This window comes from Corvus cornix, chromosome 3 (assembly GCF_000738735.6).
Source record: "Corvus cornix cornix isolate S_Up_H32 chromosome 3, ASM73873v5, whole genome shotgun sequence".
NCBI classification, from domain to species: Eukaryota; Metazoa; Chordata; class Aves; order Passeriformes; family Corvidae; genus Corvus; species Corvus cornix.
Window position 1 is genome coordinate 11351204 of NC_047056.1, and position 19560 is coordinate 11370763.

Genomic DNA, 19560 nt, shown 5'->3' on the forward strand with positions numbered 1-19560 from the left:
CCAGGCTGACTTTTCTGCCAGGCTCCTGTTGGCCTCCCCAAGCTCTTGCTGGTGGCTCATCCCCAGCTGGGTTTGTGCTATATGACCACAGAGAAACCCAGCTTCACTTTCCTCACTGGGCAGGCACTGACCCCACTGAAACCTCTCGGTGACACAAAGTGAGTGGAAGCTGGGGTGTCTATGAGACTCTACTGGAGAGTGTCCAAAGGAGGGCTATGAAGATGGTGAAGGGTCTGGAGGGGAAGCCGTGTGAGGAGCAGCTGAGGTCCCTTGGTCTGATCAGCCTGGAGAAGACTGAGGGGGGACCTCAGTGGGGTCTTCAACATCCTCACTGGGGGCAGCACTCTCAAGGCCAGTGACAGTGATACCAAAATTGGCCAGAAAATAAACTTTCCAACACAATTTGAAGCATTAGAAGGCTGGTATTCTTTATCAGCACTGGACACACAGGAGGATATCTCCTTTAATCTGAGGTGTGTGGTGAGACTTTACAACAGGATATTTATTCCATCATAATCATACATATTCATTACAATGTGCCTCCTAGCTAATACATAAACCTCACTTTTCCTAGAACTAATTTGCATGCATTAGTCTCCTACTGGAAGCCCTTTTATGGTCCTGGAGGGTCATCTAAAGGAGCCTCTGGTGGTTGTATTCACTGAATCCTTCAATAATACAGGTGGCCCTTCCTTGAACTTTTTCTTTGGGCATGCACTGTTGCTTCTTGTTACATAACTTGCCAAAAGACCCCCTGTAGGCCTCATTATCTGTTTCTCCACACAGTCTCCACACATTTCCAGCTACATTTATCATCCTGAGTGCATACCTCTACATTCTTTTATCTTTTTTGCTAGTTAGTCTTTAAACTCTACCCAGCAACTTCAGGGGTACTGAAAATTTCTATTCCCTATGTTATTTATCAACAGGACTCGAGGAAATGGTATGAAGCTGAGTTAGGGGAGGTTTAGGTTGATATCAGGAAAATCCAGTGCCTGCTGTGTGTGAAAAAACCCATTTTTTTCCTGTTCTTCTGGCTTACTCCTGTTGAAGACCCTCACTTGCTTCTCCAGGCTACTCTTGATTCTGTAGCTCTCTCTCTCAGGCCTTTCTTCAGTTGTTCCTCTCCAAATCCAAGACTCACACCTCACACAGACTGAAGCTGCTACATGTGGGTCCCTGTGGTCTCCTTCTGCACCTTTTGCAGTTCACTTCTGTCCTTTTGGGATGAGGAAACCCAAACTGTGTTCATACTGAAAATATGGATGGACTATGGATTTATTTTGTGCCAGCCCAGTAAGATATGACACAGCTGGTAAGTGCACTTGGAGTTCTTCTAACTATTTATCCTGCTTCCTCAATACTTTGGTATTTTTCCTCCAAGTGTATGTTTATAAAGATTTTCAAATCTTAACAGGAACAAAAATTCCATGGAGTTGAGGCTGGCATCATGCCGAGCTATATAGCATTATAAAAGACAAATTCCAGACCCTGGGATATTCAGAACAGACCAAAATAAAAGGAAGAAACTCAGGAGGAATTTAAAAAGAAGTAGGTGGGAGGGATGTTTAATGTAATGTTAAAGCAGCACCAGTTTATTCAAGCAAATGCCGGGTGATTAAATGAAATGCTGGTTGTTTTCTTCTGCAGTTTGGGCCCCTTTCCTTACACAGATCTCCCTTCTGGGGATAGAAACAATAACATCAGCTCTGGAGCACCGTGTTTATGTGCTCACTCTCACAGAACTACACCCACACAGGTGATCTGGCATCTGCTTAGCCCCCTAGAGATGTGCAAGGTGTAAACATGTATCTAGAAATAAGCTATCCATGGTGCCTTTGAAACCACTGTGCTTCACTTGGAATCACGGACAAGATACAGAAAAAAAACAGTCTCTCAAATATTTCTGTGCACCAGATGCAGGCAGGTGAAGGGCATCATTTACCACTTCAGCTGCTCCCCACGAGACTGGGCTCAGCACCATTCCTGCCCAGACCATTCCTGCCCGGCCAGGTTGCCGGGGGAAGGGCACAACTGCTCGATCCCAGGCGTGATGCAGGTCTGGAATCACGCTGCCCTCTAACACCTTCTCCCAGCCTGGTGAAACTGGGAGAGGTGATGACTTTATCATCTGGGCTTCTCCTGCTTGCTGCAGTGCCCTGGGACACAGCCCTGCACATTCACCAGTTAGGAAGGTATGGAGCAACTCTCCTGGACTGAGCCTCATCTCCTGGATTGAGCCTGCTCTGCAGACAGACACCATCCATAGGATGGATGTCAACGGGATGGAATACAGAGATGGATCTTCTCTAGCAGGCTTCCCACTTAGCAAATGTGGCTTAAGGATTTCCTGAGCAGAGTTGTGCTGTGAGTCTCCCTATCCTCATCTGACCTTGGCTATCTCCTCCAGAGATCAGAGTTCATCCATATCCTGTTTGGATGAGGGACAATGCAGTGTCACTGGATTCAACCACAGCTTTCTCCATGGAGAGGTTAAGCTGCAGCATCTCCCCTTGCTTTTCCAGGCAGGAAGCACAGAGAGTTACCCAGCACAAAATAAACAGGCAAATAATCCCATCCAATGCCCTTGTTCTTTGAAGGCATATGAGGCAAAGGACTGAGTCATAGACATGGGGAATGAAGGACTCTTATAATTATTAAGGGCCATTAAAAATTCCAGTGCAAAACTCATCTGGGTAATTAGGTCAGTATCAATTACCCTGATAGAATGATTCAGGTCTCTCCAGCATTAAACACCAGCTACGTACAACAAACATCCTCAATCAGGGAAAATCCAAAATGGACCAGCTGGCAACAAGCAAAAATAAATCTGGGAAAGGATGTCACACTCTTAACCACCCACACAGACCAGAAGGTCCATGTTCTCTCCTAAAACACACTCAGAGTATGGAAAAAGCACAGGCAGGCATGAAAGGAGCCCCACATGTGCTGGAACTGCCTGGGAAGTGGAATAAGGGACCAGGCACCATCTGAGATTCAGTGCATCGGGTCCATGCCAGCTCCTCCTCCCAAGATACAGGCACATATTTCACTTCAGTTTCCAGCAGGCAGCTGCAACTCCATCACACAGGATGGCTCAGGCAACACAGAGGAGAGCTGGGAAATATAACAAATTATGGCATAAGCAAATGCTATTTCAGTGCAGTGAATCAAAGGATGTCAGTTCCAAACTTAGATTAAATGCCAATATTTTTGAGAAGTATTGAGATGCTTCAATTACAGGTCCAAAGACAGCCCCTCCATAATGCCTCTCCTGTGGCATTCCCTTTCTGGCAGCTCTGAACCCAATTTTCTCACACTTAGTATTCTCTTACTTACAGGTAAAATGGTTTCTTGCATTTCTTGCTCTCATGTGAGGAAGAAAGTACAGGAACTAAAGATCAGAAAGCTGGAGAAGAACGAATGGATAATCAGCATTGAATAAGAACTGAGGACATGTATCACATGAAGATACACTTCATGGAGAAAAAAAACCCTGTTCAATGCACATGTAACCACTGACTACCTATAAACCTTTAATTTTTCCTGTCATACTTTGTTACTAAAAGATCACCAGGGCATCAGGTTTAAGTTGTATCACTAATGGCTGTACCAGCACCACCCTCTGGGGATGGTCCATTCCAAACACATACAAGAGATGCTCCTTGTGCTCACTTGTGTACCCTCCAAATTGCAGGGTGGGGAGGAGGCAGCTGACTGATGATTTTCTCACTCTTGGAGCACTGCATACTGAATGTTCATCCAGCACAGAATTTGTTGTAGAGCTCTTTGCCAATGAAGGTAAGAGAAAGACAAATTCCTGGAAGGTAATTTTGCTGCTTGTCACCAACCATTGTGGTGTAGAAGAGGCTTCTAATGATTAAAGGCTCTCATGAGCTACCAGAAGTGTTTTGTTCTTCCTCTGAGGGGCTGGAGGGCTGATGGAGCCTCGGATAGGCCCAGCACAGCTTTCCTCGAGCACACATTAGAACAACTCAGGTTGTATTTACACAGAGAACAGATGACAGCTCTAGGAACAAGGACAAATTCCCAGACCAGTTCCAACAAGGAACCTCTCTGAAACCTGAAGGGCGCAAACAAAGCTCACCTCTCTTGAAAGTCATCCAATTTCCAGGTATGGCAAAGCACGGCTTATGTTTCAACTTTCTTGATAGGGATACTCATCATCATCTTCTCCTAAGCATCATTACTGCTGATCACCTGGCACTGCATCAAAACCATGTAGGACAGGTCTAAGAAAAACAAAAATTCACTGGCCTCTCTGGCATTTGCTCTCTCATAAGCAAAGTGGTCAACAAGGAACAAGATGATGAAACTTTTAGGTCTCTTGGGCAGCAGCCAAACCTACACCAAAAGCAGAAGTCTGTTTCCTCACATATTAGAAAGACTGAAAGGAAAGGAAAATGAGACAAATTCCTTTGGGTTTGTATCTTTACAAAATTTCTCTCACTTCCTGCTGCGCCTAAATAAGATATCCACCAAAGTGGGGGTTCATTTTTTCCTTCCTCTCAGCCTATTATTTCCTACCCTGGCAGTTACTTACCTGGAAGCTTTTGTAACATCTGTAGTGGGGATTTCCTCCCACCCACTGCTCTCCCCCAATTTGTTTTTCAAAAAGAATTTGTATGTTGGAATATGGGACAATAAGAAATGCAAACTGTTAGGCAGATTTTGGAAAAGAAGAAGAGCACAAGGGGTCTCTAGGGACATAAACATGCTTCAATTTTCGTCAACATTGCTGAAGAATAATTCAAATCTCAGTAACATTTTGCTCTAAAAGCAGGCTCACAGGTGAGCTTTCAGGTCTGATCTGTCAGAGACAGGTGAGAGCCTCCCCACTGGCCCAAGCAGTTCCATAGACTGCACATAAATCACACAACTATTTCCAGATCTATCACAGTCTAATGTCACAGGACACCAGCACAGCAAGAGCACAAAATATTAAGAACCAGAATGATCCTACAGGTAAGAAAACAGAGAAGAATTGACTTGAAGGACATTTTCTGAAGTCACAACTCATATTTATTGTAAGAACGAAAGGTCAGTGTTCTTAAAACTTGTGACTTCCTTTCATCAGGACTTTCAAATACCCATCACACACAGGCATTCTGGCTGATCTGCCAGCACAACGTGGATGTGGTATCCCCCAAAAAAGGCAAAATTCAGACTGTTGTGAGATAATGGACTTTTCTGGAAGAGGAGTATCAGTCATAGGAGTTGTGGGGGAAAAAACATGACACATTTAAGACACATGAGGAAACACAAATGAATCATGTACAACTCAGCCTTTGCAGAACTCAGCCGAAATTTATCCAGAGGGAAGGAGGAAGAGGGGAAAAGGACACAAAAATACAGCCACAACAAATACTAAGCTGCAGTTCTTGGCTTAAAAATCTGACAGGGGGTGTTTGGGCATTATTTCTAACCCCTGTAGAAACTCTCTCCAGATCTGTCCAGACGAGTTTTGTTTAAAGAAATTACAATAGCAGTGCAAGTAGAAAAGCTAACTCCAAAATCAGAAAGTTTACAGCTTGTTTTGCAGCTCAGCATTTTCTCCCAGTTACTCCCCTGGTTTGAAGCTGTTTGAAATCAGGCTCTGATAGAAGTGATTTTGTAAATTTTTTGTAAATTTCTCAGAAAACCTTAAGGTTTACTGGAGAGGCAAGCACAGAGATGAGACAGATACGGAGACAGAGGGAACAAAGACATATGACAAGGCAGGAAAGATGGATTCATTTAGATGGGGAGCTTAGTGGGAAAGACTGGAAATGACACAGGCTGAACACGCAGAGGTAAGTCAAGGAGCCTAGAAATTAGGAGACTGATTGGAATTCTCTCCATATAAAATTTGAAATTGTCAAATTTATCTCGATGTATTTCTGACAGGAAATTCAGCGTGCATTCATATGAAGCACATAACTCACGTCTGAAGTCCTTAGGCTTGAAGGCAACTTAAAAAAAAAAAAAAGGTAACTGCAATAACATGAAAATACAGAAAACTGAGCAAAATTTGAGGCAGAGAGATTTGTTCCGTAACTTACACCGACGTTAGCAGAGCCTGAAGTGATGACTGACACTCCAAGACCAACTTATGCCCAGTTCACCTGGTTCAGTCAGGTGTTAGACAGGGTACATATGTTTTCACTGACAAATGGAAATGGCCTGTTTATCTTTGGAAAAGGCAGGCGTGCAAAGCCCACAAGGTGCTGCTCAGCCGCCCCTCAGCAGAATCCAGCCAGAACTGTTTAAACACTACTTAGAGCAGGCTGGGCCAATACAAATATGAAGTGTGATTGGCAATCAAGTACCTGATCTGAGCACAGCAACAGAAAAACTGACCTGCTCAGTATTTCATCACTCCTGACATTTTGAAAATTTGCTTCCAGAACTGCAGTTTCCTTTATTTTAATTCTCACTCCCACTCCTGTTCTCACCTTTATCCAGCAGGGAAGGGGGCAACAGCTTTAAAAAGTTAGAGGAAGAGAATGGAGGGAATTTCAAGAGTTTGTGCTCGGGCTGATTGACAGACATTGCTCCATTCAGAACCACCTCCGTGACTGCCGTCTATGAAAGGGATCCATTAAGCAGCTCTCCCTGCCCTATTTGCTTGCTAAGTTGGTTTCACGATTATTCTGAGAGGGAAATAGTTCAGTGCAGACATGAACTCATTTGGATTGGTGCCCTCAAGAAAACGCAACTCCAGTGGAAATCTTAGGCATATGAGGAGCAGTAAGGCAGAAGGGAACGGAGGCCAAATTTCAGGGGGTGAATGCTGACTGTGAGCTAGATCAGAACAGCATCGCCAGATAAGAGCTGCATTGCTCACTGCTGCATCACAAAGCCCCACATTCAGCATTACCTGCATGAGGATCCTTGCTGACTTGCACACCCAATGCAAACCTCCCAGTGAATTCTAATCCACCACTTGTAGGTTCCAGCCAAAACCCTTTTTGAAGTTTGGCTTTCTGTGCTCCCAGCATTGAAAAGCAGAAAAGGATTGCCAGGAATTCTCTTATCACCAGCCCTGTCAAGTGCTACATTTCATTCAAGCCTACATAACAAAATAAAACTGGGTAGGGGAGGAAGGGATCCAAGTGTAAAATGCAGTCAGGCCAAGGAACCAACTGGCAGAAAACAGGGACTCCATCCTCTAGAAGATAAACATTATAATTTGTGCATTAATTATAGCTCATTTACCTTCCTTATCCTGTGTTTCCTCCTCCCAACTGGATTTTGAAGCAAAGGCCTGAGCCTTTATACAAACAAGCTAATGGATTCTAATGGCTCACCCTGCTGCAGTGTTATTTAATCACAGCAGCACTTCATTTTCCCTGCTGTATTCAGGGAAGAAAAAAAACCAAAGACTGCACCCACATTCAACTGTCTCATCCAAACACATCTTATTTCAGTTTTCAAATTCCATTATTTCCATTGTAGTCAAATTTTCTCATGCCTTCATCTTAGTAGACTCCTTCCCTTTAATTTAAGAAAAAATACAACAGAAATTTAAGTGTTTAACAGCATTTAAGAAAGATACAGTAAAATACAGCAGATACAGGTTGTTGCACATACTTTTTAAAGACTTTTCACCTTCTGTGTCCCAACTGTCCCCAAATCCCATTCCCATGGCACTTTTGGATGCATTCTGTTCCTTTATCTCTGTTATTTATTTCCCTTACTCTTTACTCCACACACTCCCAATTATTTGCCAAGACAATTCTTCGTCCGTGGGAGTGGACCAGACACAGCCACCAGTTCTCCTCCACGCTCGGAGCAAACAAAACTGGTCTGTCCAATTTCCCCCCCAGCACCACCCGCTTGGCCTTGGCCTCTGCCCTTTCTCCCGTCACTTCACAAGGTGGGGAAATGCTTTCTCACAGCACTTCTCCTTCCCAAGTGCCACTCAGCCTGTTTTTCCTTATTATCAGGTGTGTCACACGCAAGAGGCCTGGTTTTGATCTCATGGTTACAGAGAAGGGTATAAATTAAATAATTAATGCTGGCACTCCACCAGTCCCACCCATTTCACTTAACATCACATGTGCACTCCACCCTATCTTACTCACACGATTTAATTCTTGGGCTCTATTCCTGCCCCTCTTTTTGCTGCAACCCTCTTGTTTGTGTTTGCTCCTTCCATGGACCTCAGCTGTTTGTTTAGTGCTCACTTGTCTCTGCCTCTCTTTCCCCTCCATGTCTCCACTCACTCCCAGCACCCTCCTTTTCATCTCTCCCTCACTTTTTCTCTCTCCCCCTTCCCTCCCCCTGCCAAGACTCTTAACAATACATCTCTTCTTGCATCTCTCACCATCAGCATAACTTATTTTCTTTCACTTGGCCCAAACTCTTGACAAAAGTCCCTTGAATATTTAAAGAAACAGGGTGCTTAGCATGGAAGAACAGGGTAGGAAGTAACTCATGTAAAACCTGCAGCTCGTTCAGAAAGGTGTCACTTCCCATGAGGAATGACAAAGCACAAGGGTCAAACCTCACAGCACAACACCAGAGCACAGCCTGTCTTTTATCCATGCTGGGGTCAACATGGTCATCTACAGAACAAAGAGGTGAAGGACCAGAACACCTCACCTCTCCCTGAACAGATAAAGTACAATCCAGGTAATCAAAGGAGAAAGAAAGCAGGTGAAAAAGCAAAAAAGAGGTGTTGCTGTCAAGTTGTTTCAATCAAAAATTCAAAGTGCCAGCCATTTAATCCACTCCTTGCCTGCTTTCAGTAACACCAGCAGTGGTATTGTACAGGCAATTATTTCTGTACATACTGTTTGTCCCAAGGCACTTAATGTCTCCCTTGCCTTCGCCAGAGTTGTCCACCTATTACAGCATCTAACAAGTACAGCTACAACTGTGGCATTTTCTTTCATAATCTGCTACACAAGCTTAGAGAAATCTGTCAAATAAAACCCTTTGTTTCTGAACTTCTGAAATGTAGAGTGCAACTGCTCTGCAAGTCAACATGAAGCATTACCAGAAATATTTAAATCACATTTTATTTTTCAAATTCAAAAATAACCATTAGCTTTATTTAACATTACACATCTCAGATTTAAAATATCATGCTCTATTTAAATATCCGAGTGACGACACTATACAAATAAAATGTTACACAAAATATATTTAAGAAAATGTTTTGGTCTTCAATCTGAACAATAAATAGACAGGCACTTCTACATATACAAAGAAAGCAACCACTATTTAGAGTAATTCTTATAAGCAAGATGTGGAAATAGAGAAGATCTGAGTTTCGAGAACGTATGTAACTCTACATGAGGCTTCATGCAAACTTCAAAGTTTGGTTTGAAATTCGAAACTCTTGGGATCTGCACAATTCTAGATTCACCACCACTTTACAGGAGACCCAAACCATGCTCTCAAAAAGCAATGTGCAATTTCAGTCATTTCCATCAAATCAAGCTACCTGATCACATTTAGTGCCCAAACAGAAAACAAGGATTGACCAGAGGAGCTTTCCACATAAACAACATGAGCACCAAGTCAGCTTCAGTACATATGCTTGAGGTGGGGGCAGCCCTACCTGCCCAGCCCCCCAAAAAACCTCCTCTTCTTTTTCCTTATACGTTGAGCTCTTAGGGGGCATTTCAAGCAGAATTATGCTTTTTTTTGTAAAAAAAAAAAAGCTTCATCTAATAAAAGGGTAAATCCTTCAGACACAGGTACATTTTGCACAAAGGATCGTAAGTAAAGGAAAAAATACTGTTCCAGGGTGCAAAAAGGACTGAAAACTAAAAATTTTTAAAAAAAATTCTAAATTTAAAGTCTTGTAAGTGTATCGTATCTAAATGTAAAACTACATTCCTCCAATTTGTGTATTTTCAATTTACAGTGGTTTCCACACACAAACACTACTCAAGGGAAAATTAACTTCCACCATCACAATTAATGAAAGATGCACTGTGGTAGACAATCCCTGTTTCCAGCACAGCTAATCAGTCACTGACAGCTAGTTATATCCTCAAAGTCTTTTTTAAAATTAAGACCAATATTGAAACATAACGACCACCAGGACAGTGGAAAAGTCAGGACCAAGTCTTCAGGCCATCCCTTCAAATTTTAGTATTAACCTCATTTTCAAAAGTACAGGAAAAGGTTTACAGCAAAAATTCGTTATTAAACAGAGCTTCAGGGATTCAAACTTGGAAAGTTTTTTGGACTTAAGACAGTTACGCACATTACTTTAACAATTTAAGTGTGGATCTTGCAAGCGTGTCCAAATCTTAATCATTTCTTGAGGTTTTCTACTATGCACTAACATTAAGTTTGTGTAGGAACAGATGTTATTTCTGTATTTCTCTTCGATATCAAACGTTTTGAAGCCTTTGTGTTTTTCCGGAGCAAGCCCAAGCTTCTGAAGGCACATTCCAGTATAAACATCATCAATAGGGTAGAGGAGTACCTGGTCAGATGCATTATTCAGTCTTAGTGCCAGATCACCAGAGTACAGGAACCCACCGCCTCCTGCGTACGGGGGATACGAACCTTCATAAACACTTTCTGGGATGTAGTACTTCAATTTTTTCTCTCTGTGAGGTCCAGCATCTTTGATCACGTCGCCTATAAATAAGTCTTTGGCTTTTTCCTTTGATAAGCTCTTCAAGTAATCCAGGATCTGATTGGTATTCACAAAAACATCATCATCACCCTTAAAAATAAACTGGACGTTTGCACAGCTGCTGCTGACCCACTTCAGAAACAGCACCTCTTTCAGAGTCAGATTGAAGAAAGTGTCTCTGTAGTTCCAGAGGAGAATGTCTCGGTGGGTGTCACTCTCAAATTTAATCATGTGTGAAAGGTCAGGAAAATTATCCTCTGGTGGGGTCTGTCCAAGTAAGAAGACCCTTCTGACTGTCACATCCCCTGATTTTATTTCCTTGCCCCAGGATTCCCTAATTGCTTGTCTTCTATCAAAATGGGGTATAAGTGACTTAATAGCCAGCAGCAGGAAAGGTTTCTGTTCACACTTGTTTGGCTGATCCATTAGCAATGAGTAATTTCTACATCTCAAATAGAGGAGGAAGTCTTTGAATCTGTCCGGCAAGTTTGCAAAGTCACTAACCTCTGAACGCACCAAGGGGTCAGGGTCACAGGAGCTGAGAGCACTCAGGTTAGAAACTAAGTTCTCTTCCACAGTCATATTGGAAAGCAAGGACAGGATAGGGTTGTACAGCAGCTCAAGCTTCTGTTGCTGTTTGTTCCAATAAGCTTTGTGAGGAGTGTATTTCCTCCAGAACTTGCTACGTGGTATAACAACACGGCCTTTTGCATTCTTGTCTTGACTGCCACTCTTTGAGACTTCCACAATCACATAAATAAAAATGTTTACCATCATCAGAATTCCCAGCAGCTTTAATCTTCTGCGTCCAACACTCATTTCTCATATCTAGAAATAAATTTAAAAAAAAAGATTTTTAGCTTTCTTCACAGCAAATTATTGATCTCATTAAAAATGCAAACTCCTTTCAAATGAAGACTATGCAAGTTGGTAGCCTAAAAACCAAGGTTACCTACACCCACAAAGAACCAAAAGCTAATCTGTCTCTAAAACATACACATATGGTTTGGGGTTTCATCAGCCAGCTGGTAAAAATGTGAAGTTTCCATTTGCGGCTTAGGAAAGTTACACAGCTTTTCATGGTGAGTCTAAATTAGCCAGCAGTTCTTGCTTCTCATTTAAATCCCCTTTAAACACTTGACTGTATAATAATTAGAATCTGAGCCCTCAGCTTGGCAAAGGCAGGCTGAGAAACCATTTTTTTTCTTGCTAGTAAGGTGAGCTGAAGGGTATAGAATAAATTGCTATACGATAAGGTCAGTTATTTTTAAATTAGGTTTCAAGCTTTTATACTTGCACTCTCACACATTCCAATTACATAAAAGGCAGAGCCAAATTTTAAAGCACACAATCAGTTTTTGACAATTTCTCTTGGCTGTTCCTTGGAAGAAAGGCTGACAAAACTTGCCAGCTGGTATTCAGATCTCGGCAGACAGAAGAGAACATGAACCTGGATTTATTTTTTCCCCTCCAACTGGAAAAAGGAATTCAAATGGTAAGTGAAAGTAGAAGTGCAATTATTACTAGGAACGAAAAAAGCCTGAAAAGAAATTTTAAAAGGAGAGGTCTCCCATATATGCAAGATTTGGAACAGTATGTGTACATCTTTGTTGTATCAAAAGTTCTGTGACCCATCTCAGTTTTCAGTGGGGTAGAGAATGGATCAATCCCTTTTTCTTCCACAGCTGTCAGAATGCAGGGTGCGCAGTACACGGAGCAACATGGAAACAGCGTGTTCCTCCAGAGCAGTGCTTACCAAACTGTTTACTAGCCCTGGGGTACATCAGTGTACAAGCTCCACAAATAATTCCGAGTTAATCAGAAGGTTACAAAGACTACATTGAAGTCACATACAGAACGCACTGTCGGAGACACTTTCATGTGCCAGGAGTATAAATGATTATGGCAAAATCAGAAAAACCTAATGAAATAAATTTGTACTGCCTGTTGAAAGCCCAGCTGTGAGCACTGCCTCAGGCCCTGAGGTCACAGAGCAACAGCAGACAGAAAGGCACACTGAGAAGTACACCTTGTACTTGCCGCTCTGTTCTTTTTTGCAGCCATCCCCAGACACCTGAGCTAGACTGACCTTTGGTCTCTTTACAGTTTGATCAGTCTTACTTGGTTTTACTCCTCAACACATTAAACACTAAACTATTAAAAATTTAGGAAAAAGTCAGCAAGTAAATAATCAACAATCTTTTTTTCTCTTATTTGACCCACAATCGCTATTAAATCCAAAAGGGGGTGTGGGTTTTTTTTTTTCCTGAACTGAAATTTAAAGCCACTCCTAGAAAAAACAGCCTCTCAGAAAAAGCCCTGTTCTTCCTCAAGTACCATCTGCATATTTGTCTTTGTAAATGCTCAGGCCAGATCTACTTTATTTCATATTCTACTCTCAGGCAGGCATGAAGTCTCTGTTCTAATTTTAAAGTCGTTTTCTCCTATGCCTCAAGGACAAAACCACACTTTGTGGTCAGTGCCATCATTTAAGCTAAACAGCTGAACTGTTAAGAAAGCATTGGTTGGTCACACAGACTTCAAAAAAAACTTGATCTTCCTCTTTCAACTGCCACTAAAACCAGATAAATATACTGTTTTTCTACACTTCTCTTTCACTAGACACACATACACTGGAGAAGGAGCAGTCCCCTGTTTTGTGCTGTTCCACAGAGCTCAGCATGCACATCAGGCCATATCTGCCCTGTCCTTCTCACTAAGCAACAAATGATGTGGTATCTGACTTATGATCCTGGGACTCCAGAGGCGACAGGGGGACTGCTCCCTCCTAGGAACAGCCAACAAGCACGGGATTGTCAAGAGCTCAGCCAAAGCTTGATTTTTCGGGATATGCAGCACCACACAGCTCATCTGTCACAGCCCCCAGCTTACGAAGCTGTGAGTATTCAACACCTCTAATTCACCTGGATACTTGACCTGAGACTCTTCTGACACAATGAGACATCATTTGCAAAGACTTTGTTTCAAACACTCAACAAAATCCCTCAATCCACCATGACTGCAATCCCCTGCAGCAAATGAGACAGGGATCCTGAGCAGAAAAATCCCCATTTACTGTTAGACTTGGTAGGACTTTTCAGCAGAGAAGGTTCAAGTCTGGCGAGATGACAGTGGCTCCATCACACACAGCACAGTAAATGGTATCACCATCACAAGTAAGCACTCCCAGCCTCAACCCTGTTCCAGGCTGTGGATCCACAGGCAGCTGAACCAATCTAATCACCATTTGTGCAGGCTCAAGGTAGAACACCCAACTCTTCCACCTCCTCCAAGTCTGACAGAAGCCATGGCCTTTCACTGCAAATACTTTTCTGAGGGCAGGAGTTAGACTGTATTTTCTAAGTGGGCTGAGTACCACGTCTGCATTATGTGACTGCCAAACCCAAGCATTACAAGTCCATTTACCTACTGGGGCTGACAAAAGATAAGATAATCCCTGTTATCTGCAGGTATCACACCTACCACCCTACTGGTTCAGGACTGAACTCTCAGGAATCTGGCACAGCCAAGCTGTAGTTCAGACACTCAACAGACCTCTCTCTCTTTGCAGAGGCTGTAACTGGTGCTAAGGCAGCCTTGGATCTTCCCACATAACTTCAGTGTAGGGCCTGACATCCCTTGCAGCAGCTGTACATGCAGCACCACTTCCGACAGCGCCAGCAACAGCACGCGCAGTAGTGACACCACGCTTTGCAAATCACTGTTGTAGTTACTTAACACACCACAAGCCATATGGAGTCCTTCTAACCTCCTGTGACATGCATCAGTTGTCTTAATGGCTCAGCTCTGCTCAGTGAGTCAAGAGATTTCGGGATTGAGCAACGGCACAGTTTTGGAACGAGATGATGTTGAGAGCCCCAGGCTGTTGTAACGAGTCTGTGCTATTTCCAGCTTTAAAGAACTTGAACGCTGTTTATTTTCTGACTACGCACAGTCAAATCTCTTTTTCCCCCCTCAGAATTTTACATAAATCCACTTCTATACAACAGTGATTAAGAAAACCTTAAGAACAGGAAAATGTTGAACAGATACTCGTGTTGCCCTTCTGCAGAAGCCTTTCTCACACAGTGGTTACCCGTGGAAACAGTCAATGTTTTTTTCTGTGTTCTCCACGCAAGACAGCCTGAAACAATGTTCCAGTTGCAGGAAAGTAACCAAGATAACACTCCACTCAAAGCATCAAAAAGTGCGCTGAAATTCAGAGCATGATGTTTATTTTAAGATTAATTGTTTGCATGTACCCGCTTTGAGACATCTTTCAGCATGTTACTTAGCTTTGTGAGAAATTCTAATCTTCCAGTATTTTAATACCAAAGGACATCAGTGAAACTCAGGCGTGGAATTTCAAGATCCGAGTAAATATAGCAACACTCGGGAAGGATGTGCATATATTTTCCTAAAACATAGCCCAAGGCATAAAGAACTGTAAAGAGTTTGAATAGATGCCAAAGTAACCTCACATTCTGTCTCCCACTAGTTACCTTCAGCACATTTTTGCTCAAAAAAAAAACAAACCCAAAAGCAATACCAAAAACCTCACCAACCCCACTAAGAAATGCCCCACATCCAACAGAATCAATGGTAGAGAGGCATTTCTCCAGTAATGCTCCCCTGGTTTCCTATAATAAGGTTAGAGGGCCAGACTTGCATCTGAGCAATGTTTACTTATGTAATTGAACCTAATCTCACTCTGTCCAACCATTTTTTGAATCTCTCTATATTTTCAACTACTATAAATTATACTGGTTCCTCAATTTTTTCCCACACCGAGAACTTGGAATGACTTGCTATTCTATTACCACACAAGAGAGGAACCCTTGGAAAACACAAATTAATAATAAAAAATATTTGACATTATTTTCTCTATATACATTTGCCATACAAGCTATATGATGAACTTTCATCTGTCAGCCCTTTCCCTTCTATTTGGTCATTCTTAATACGACAGTAATAACAACAAAAAGAAATGATTCAGTACTTTATAAAGTTAGTGGAGGATTTTTTCAGAGTTATATATCAGTGGGGCTTGGTATGAGGTGCAAGCCTCACAGTACACTCAGTTTTGCACAAAGACCATGAAGTCATCATGCAACCCACACAAGGGATGGCTCTGGAGTGCAAGAGCAAAGCAAGACTCCACTTGCAGGCTCTCTGACCTCATCCAAGTCACAACCACAAGCAAGCAGAGGAAACAAGTTCCAGCAGGGCTCTTCTCCATCATCACAAGTGACCACATTCCTGCGCCGGGTCGAGTAAACCTTCATTAGGTGAGAACACCATCCTACAAACCTGCCAGCAGACAAGCAGATCATCGCTGAAGCCAGCTCCTGTGGGTGCAGTGCAGACAGCCCCTGCAGCTACCTGGGGGATCTATGCGCACTACATTTAAATTTCCCAGACTGCTACCACCTGCACGGCAGCAGGTTTTTGTTATGCAGAGTCTTGCTTCTGGAAGCAATCAGACAACTCACAGCATTGTCTCAAGGCATTGCTCACAGCAGTCGTATTTCATGAAACTCCAGGAGTTAACTTGTCAAAAGCTGCTACAAATCGGTGGGGAAATCCCTACTGCATTCAAGTTTGTAAAAGCTTCATAGAACCCAAAATTCCCTCTCTAATAGCTACTTGATTGCTGCCCCACACTACTGATGTCAGCTTTCAACTATGCTATTAAAGACCAAACAGTTCTTTCACTTACTGCTGAATGCTAAGTTCTGAGGAGCAGAATTCCAGGATCTTCACAATACTGTGTTTTCTGCCACCATTTGGACTAATTTCAGGTTTTCCCCTCCCTCTAGCTCTTTGAGTAGAAAAGAGAAGCTACCAGGATGTTGCCTTTTAAGGTGCACTATTTAAAATAACATCTAGGAAACAGAAGTTTTGTTGACTTTATATTGGTGCTTAGAAATACTGCAGCAACCCACAGAATCTGCATCGAGTTATCTTCGCATTAAGTTATCTTTATGAAGTCATTCAACAGTAAAAATTTACTTTTAACTTATTTAAAACCACCCTCTGTGAAATTCCTGCTTGACAGAACACTTAGACAGAAGAGATACCATCGGCTCACCACTGTCTCAAACTGAATACTTCCAACCCCAAGCCAAACTGCTGAAATCCCCAAACCTTTAACCTATTTTTTCACCCATTTTTAATAAGTCAGCTACCAGCCAATCATCAGATCATCCCAACCCTGTCTGTATTTTAAGTTATTTGCAGGTGTCCCTCACAAAAGCTCTGGGTTTGACTGAGAACATATCTAAATACAGTGCACCTACTGAATCCACTGCAAGTTAGACCTAAATATTTTCTTCTGACCTGTTAAAATTAAAACCTTGGATTGGCTGAAAGAATGTTCCGTTTCATATTTGAATTGTTTTAAGTGTTTCTATAGAAGATCCAGGCATATACAAGAAATGCCCTATGACCATTATGAAAAATATTCTGTAAACTCAGTCCCAGGTTTAATGGATACTCCAATTTTTCTGCTGGTATAGACTACTTGAGTTTGGTCACGGTTTTCCACGGGGATGAACAAGCAGTGGAGCTGCACATGTACACCACACCTGTGTAAGTCAATTTAAACAGTAGCAGTGTCTCAATAAATTAGTGCATCATGCTAATATTACCATTCTATACTGGCACGCCTGCAGCCAAACTAGACATCCATGAAGGTGTTCCTACCTGCTCATGAAAAAAAACCCAAACCCAAAAGAAACAAAAAACTTGTGATGAAAAAAGTTTCACTTCTTTGTTTAACAGTTGTAGGAACCCAGAGTGCTGAGAATATTTCTCTGCCTGCTTTTAAGGGTTTTTACCCCCCCTGAACAACACTGCTTTAACCTCCAACCTTGGAAAAAATTACCAGCGATCAGACAGGAACTAGAAAATACAGTGGTGTGAATTAGGTGATAGACTGCTATGTAAGATTGTCACATGGTAAAAAATTTAGAGGTTTTGGGCTTCTCTTTGTAGCAAATAGATAAGAGTAAAAAAATACCAAAATGGAGGATTGTTGTTGTTCTCCAAACCTTCTTCTCCTTCTTCTACTACTCCATGTTCTGCAGTAAAAGTACTTTGGAATGATTGGATAGAGAATTCCACAGTTCCTGCCCGTGTTTCTGAATAATTGGTAGGAAAGTGAAAATAATATACATTTTTAGTAACTATTGGTTAAATTATCTTTAAAAGGCCGTGTAAATCTTGATAATTGGACTTCTCTCCTGCTTTCTGTGCTCTATGCTGTACCTGGGTCACGCTAGTGGCTCTGTTCCTCTGATAAGACTTAATAAACAACTATCTGGCAGCATTGAAACTCCAGGAAAAGTCTCAGTTTATCTTTGAAACTCCTTGCAAGGACTCTTAGAAAATTCTCTCCCATCAGGAAGGATTTGATTTATGGCACAGTTCAGTGTCAACAGTAAAAATGGTTTGGGTTGTTGGTTTGGGGTTTTCTCCAGTAATTGAGATTTCACACTGACAACCGAGGGTAAGATCTCAACTAGCTATTAAAATGAATACTGAAGTTTAATATGCCAGTATTTGAAGGCCTGTGGTAGTAGATGTGACCTGTTTTTCCCAGTTGGTTAATAGAAAAAAATTTCCATGTCATTCTAAGGTCAGTTCAAGCTTTAGAATGACGACGTTGTAAATTTGTTAGGAATAACCCGGAGCTGCCAGCTTCTGACTTAAGAACTTCAGTTTTGACTTGACAGGCTTCAGCTTGAACGAACAGTAAATTATAAAGAATCAAGAGAAGCGGTTTAACCGAGTGTCAGCAGAGAAATATTTCTTGGAACAAAATTAATTGTCATTCATCACATCAATTAGAAGTTGGGGAGCACAGCTCCATAGCAGTTTAAAACAGTTTCAGTCATAGCTGACTCACTCCTGTAGTTTATTCCTTCCCCTGCATAAACTGCACAGTCCCATCTACCTTTGTACTGATTTGATTGTGGTGAATCAGTCCAGGGAGCTGGAGATTGATAAAGAGCCTACAGTAAAGCAGCAATTAGCTTTCAGCCAGCTCACATCACTCGACGACGTGCTGCACAAACACCAGGAATGGTGCAGGAGAAGGGGGAAGGCTCACACAGCCCAGGCCACAGCAGAGCCCATCTGTCACCAGCCTAAGCTTTCATGTACCAGCACACTGCTGCTGCTGCACAGCACTGCTGGGCTGCTTCCCACCTTCATCCAGAGCTCCTCAGGCAGGGCCAGACACAACCAGCACTGCTCCACCAGAGGCACAAAGAGTCTTGGCAACCTCATCCACTACAAGGCACACCCTGGGGCCCGAATTTCTCTGACACTTCCTGTACCCAAGTCAGCGCAACACCCACCCCTGTCTGCTGTGGGGCTCGTTTCAGCTGCACTTTATCTGCCCATAGTTACTAGAAAGCCAAGGAAGTGGGTAAGGAACCACCTTCCTCCCAGACACCTCGTGCTTGGATCAGTGCTAGTTCTGGTAAGAAAGAATGAAGAATGGATATGACACATTGCAAACCTCACCGATGCTTTCGGTGGGCATTTAAAGAGAGAAAGTCTGCAGGACAGACACTCTCTTGCTTCTTACTTTCATGCTGTATTTGAAATAAAACTCATGATTTAGAAAACCTACGCAAAATGCAGACAACCATAACTTCCGCAGACAAGACAACTCATCTGCTCCAGGTATCTCTTCCAGTTTTATCTTAAAACCAGTAATTAATGCTGCCTTAACCATATTCCAACCACCTCTATGGCTGCACTGAGAACACTCATTATTTAGTCAACTAACAAAGCCATCCTTTAAGCACCATACCTCAGGTCATCAAAATTTTACCTCTGCTTTGTCTTCTTGCCCATGTTAGACACAAAACACAACCTAAAAACTATGTTTCAAAAGCAAGAACAATGTAACATAGTATGGCTGATGAAGCCACTACCTACCC

General features: G+C 42.3%; 1 protein-coding gene across 7 annotated transcripts in view; it reads right to left on the bottom strand.

Annotated features, from left to right (window-relative positions):
- Positions 1-9008: 9008 nt before the first annotated feature.
- Positions 9009-19560, bottom strand: part of B3GNT2 (UDP-GlcNAc:betaGal beta-1,3-N-acetylglucosaminyltransferase 2) — a 74328-nt gene continuing 63776 nt past the window's right edge. For all 7 annotated transcript variants that reach the window (XM_010411014.4, XM_039569788.1, XM_039569790.1 and 4 more), the window contains exon 2: positions 9009-11434. In XM_010411014.4, coding sequence (XP_010409316.2) covers positions 10232-11425 — 1194 coding nt within the window. In that variant the 5' untranslated portion in view covers positions 11426-11434 and the 3' untranslated portion in view covers positions 9009-10231. The remainder of the gene's footprint in view (positions 11435-19560) is intronic.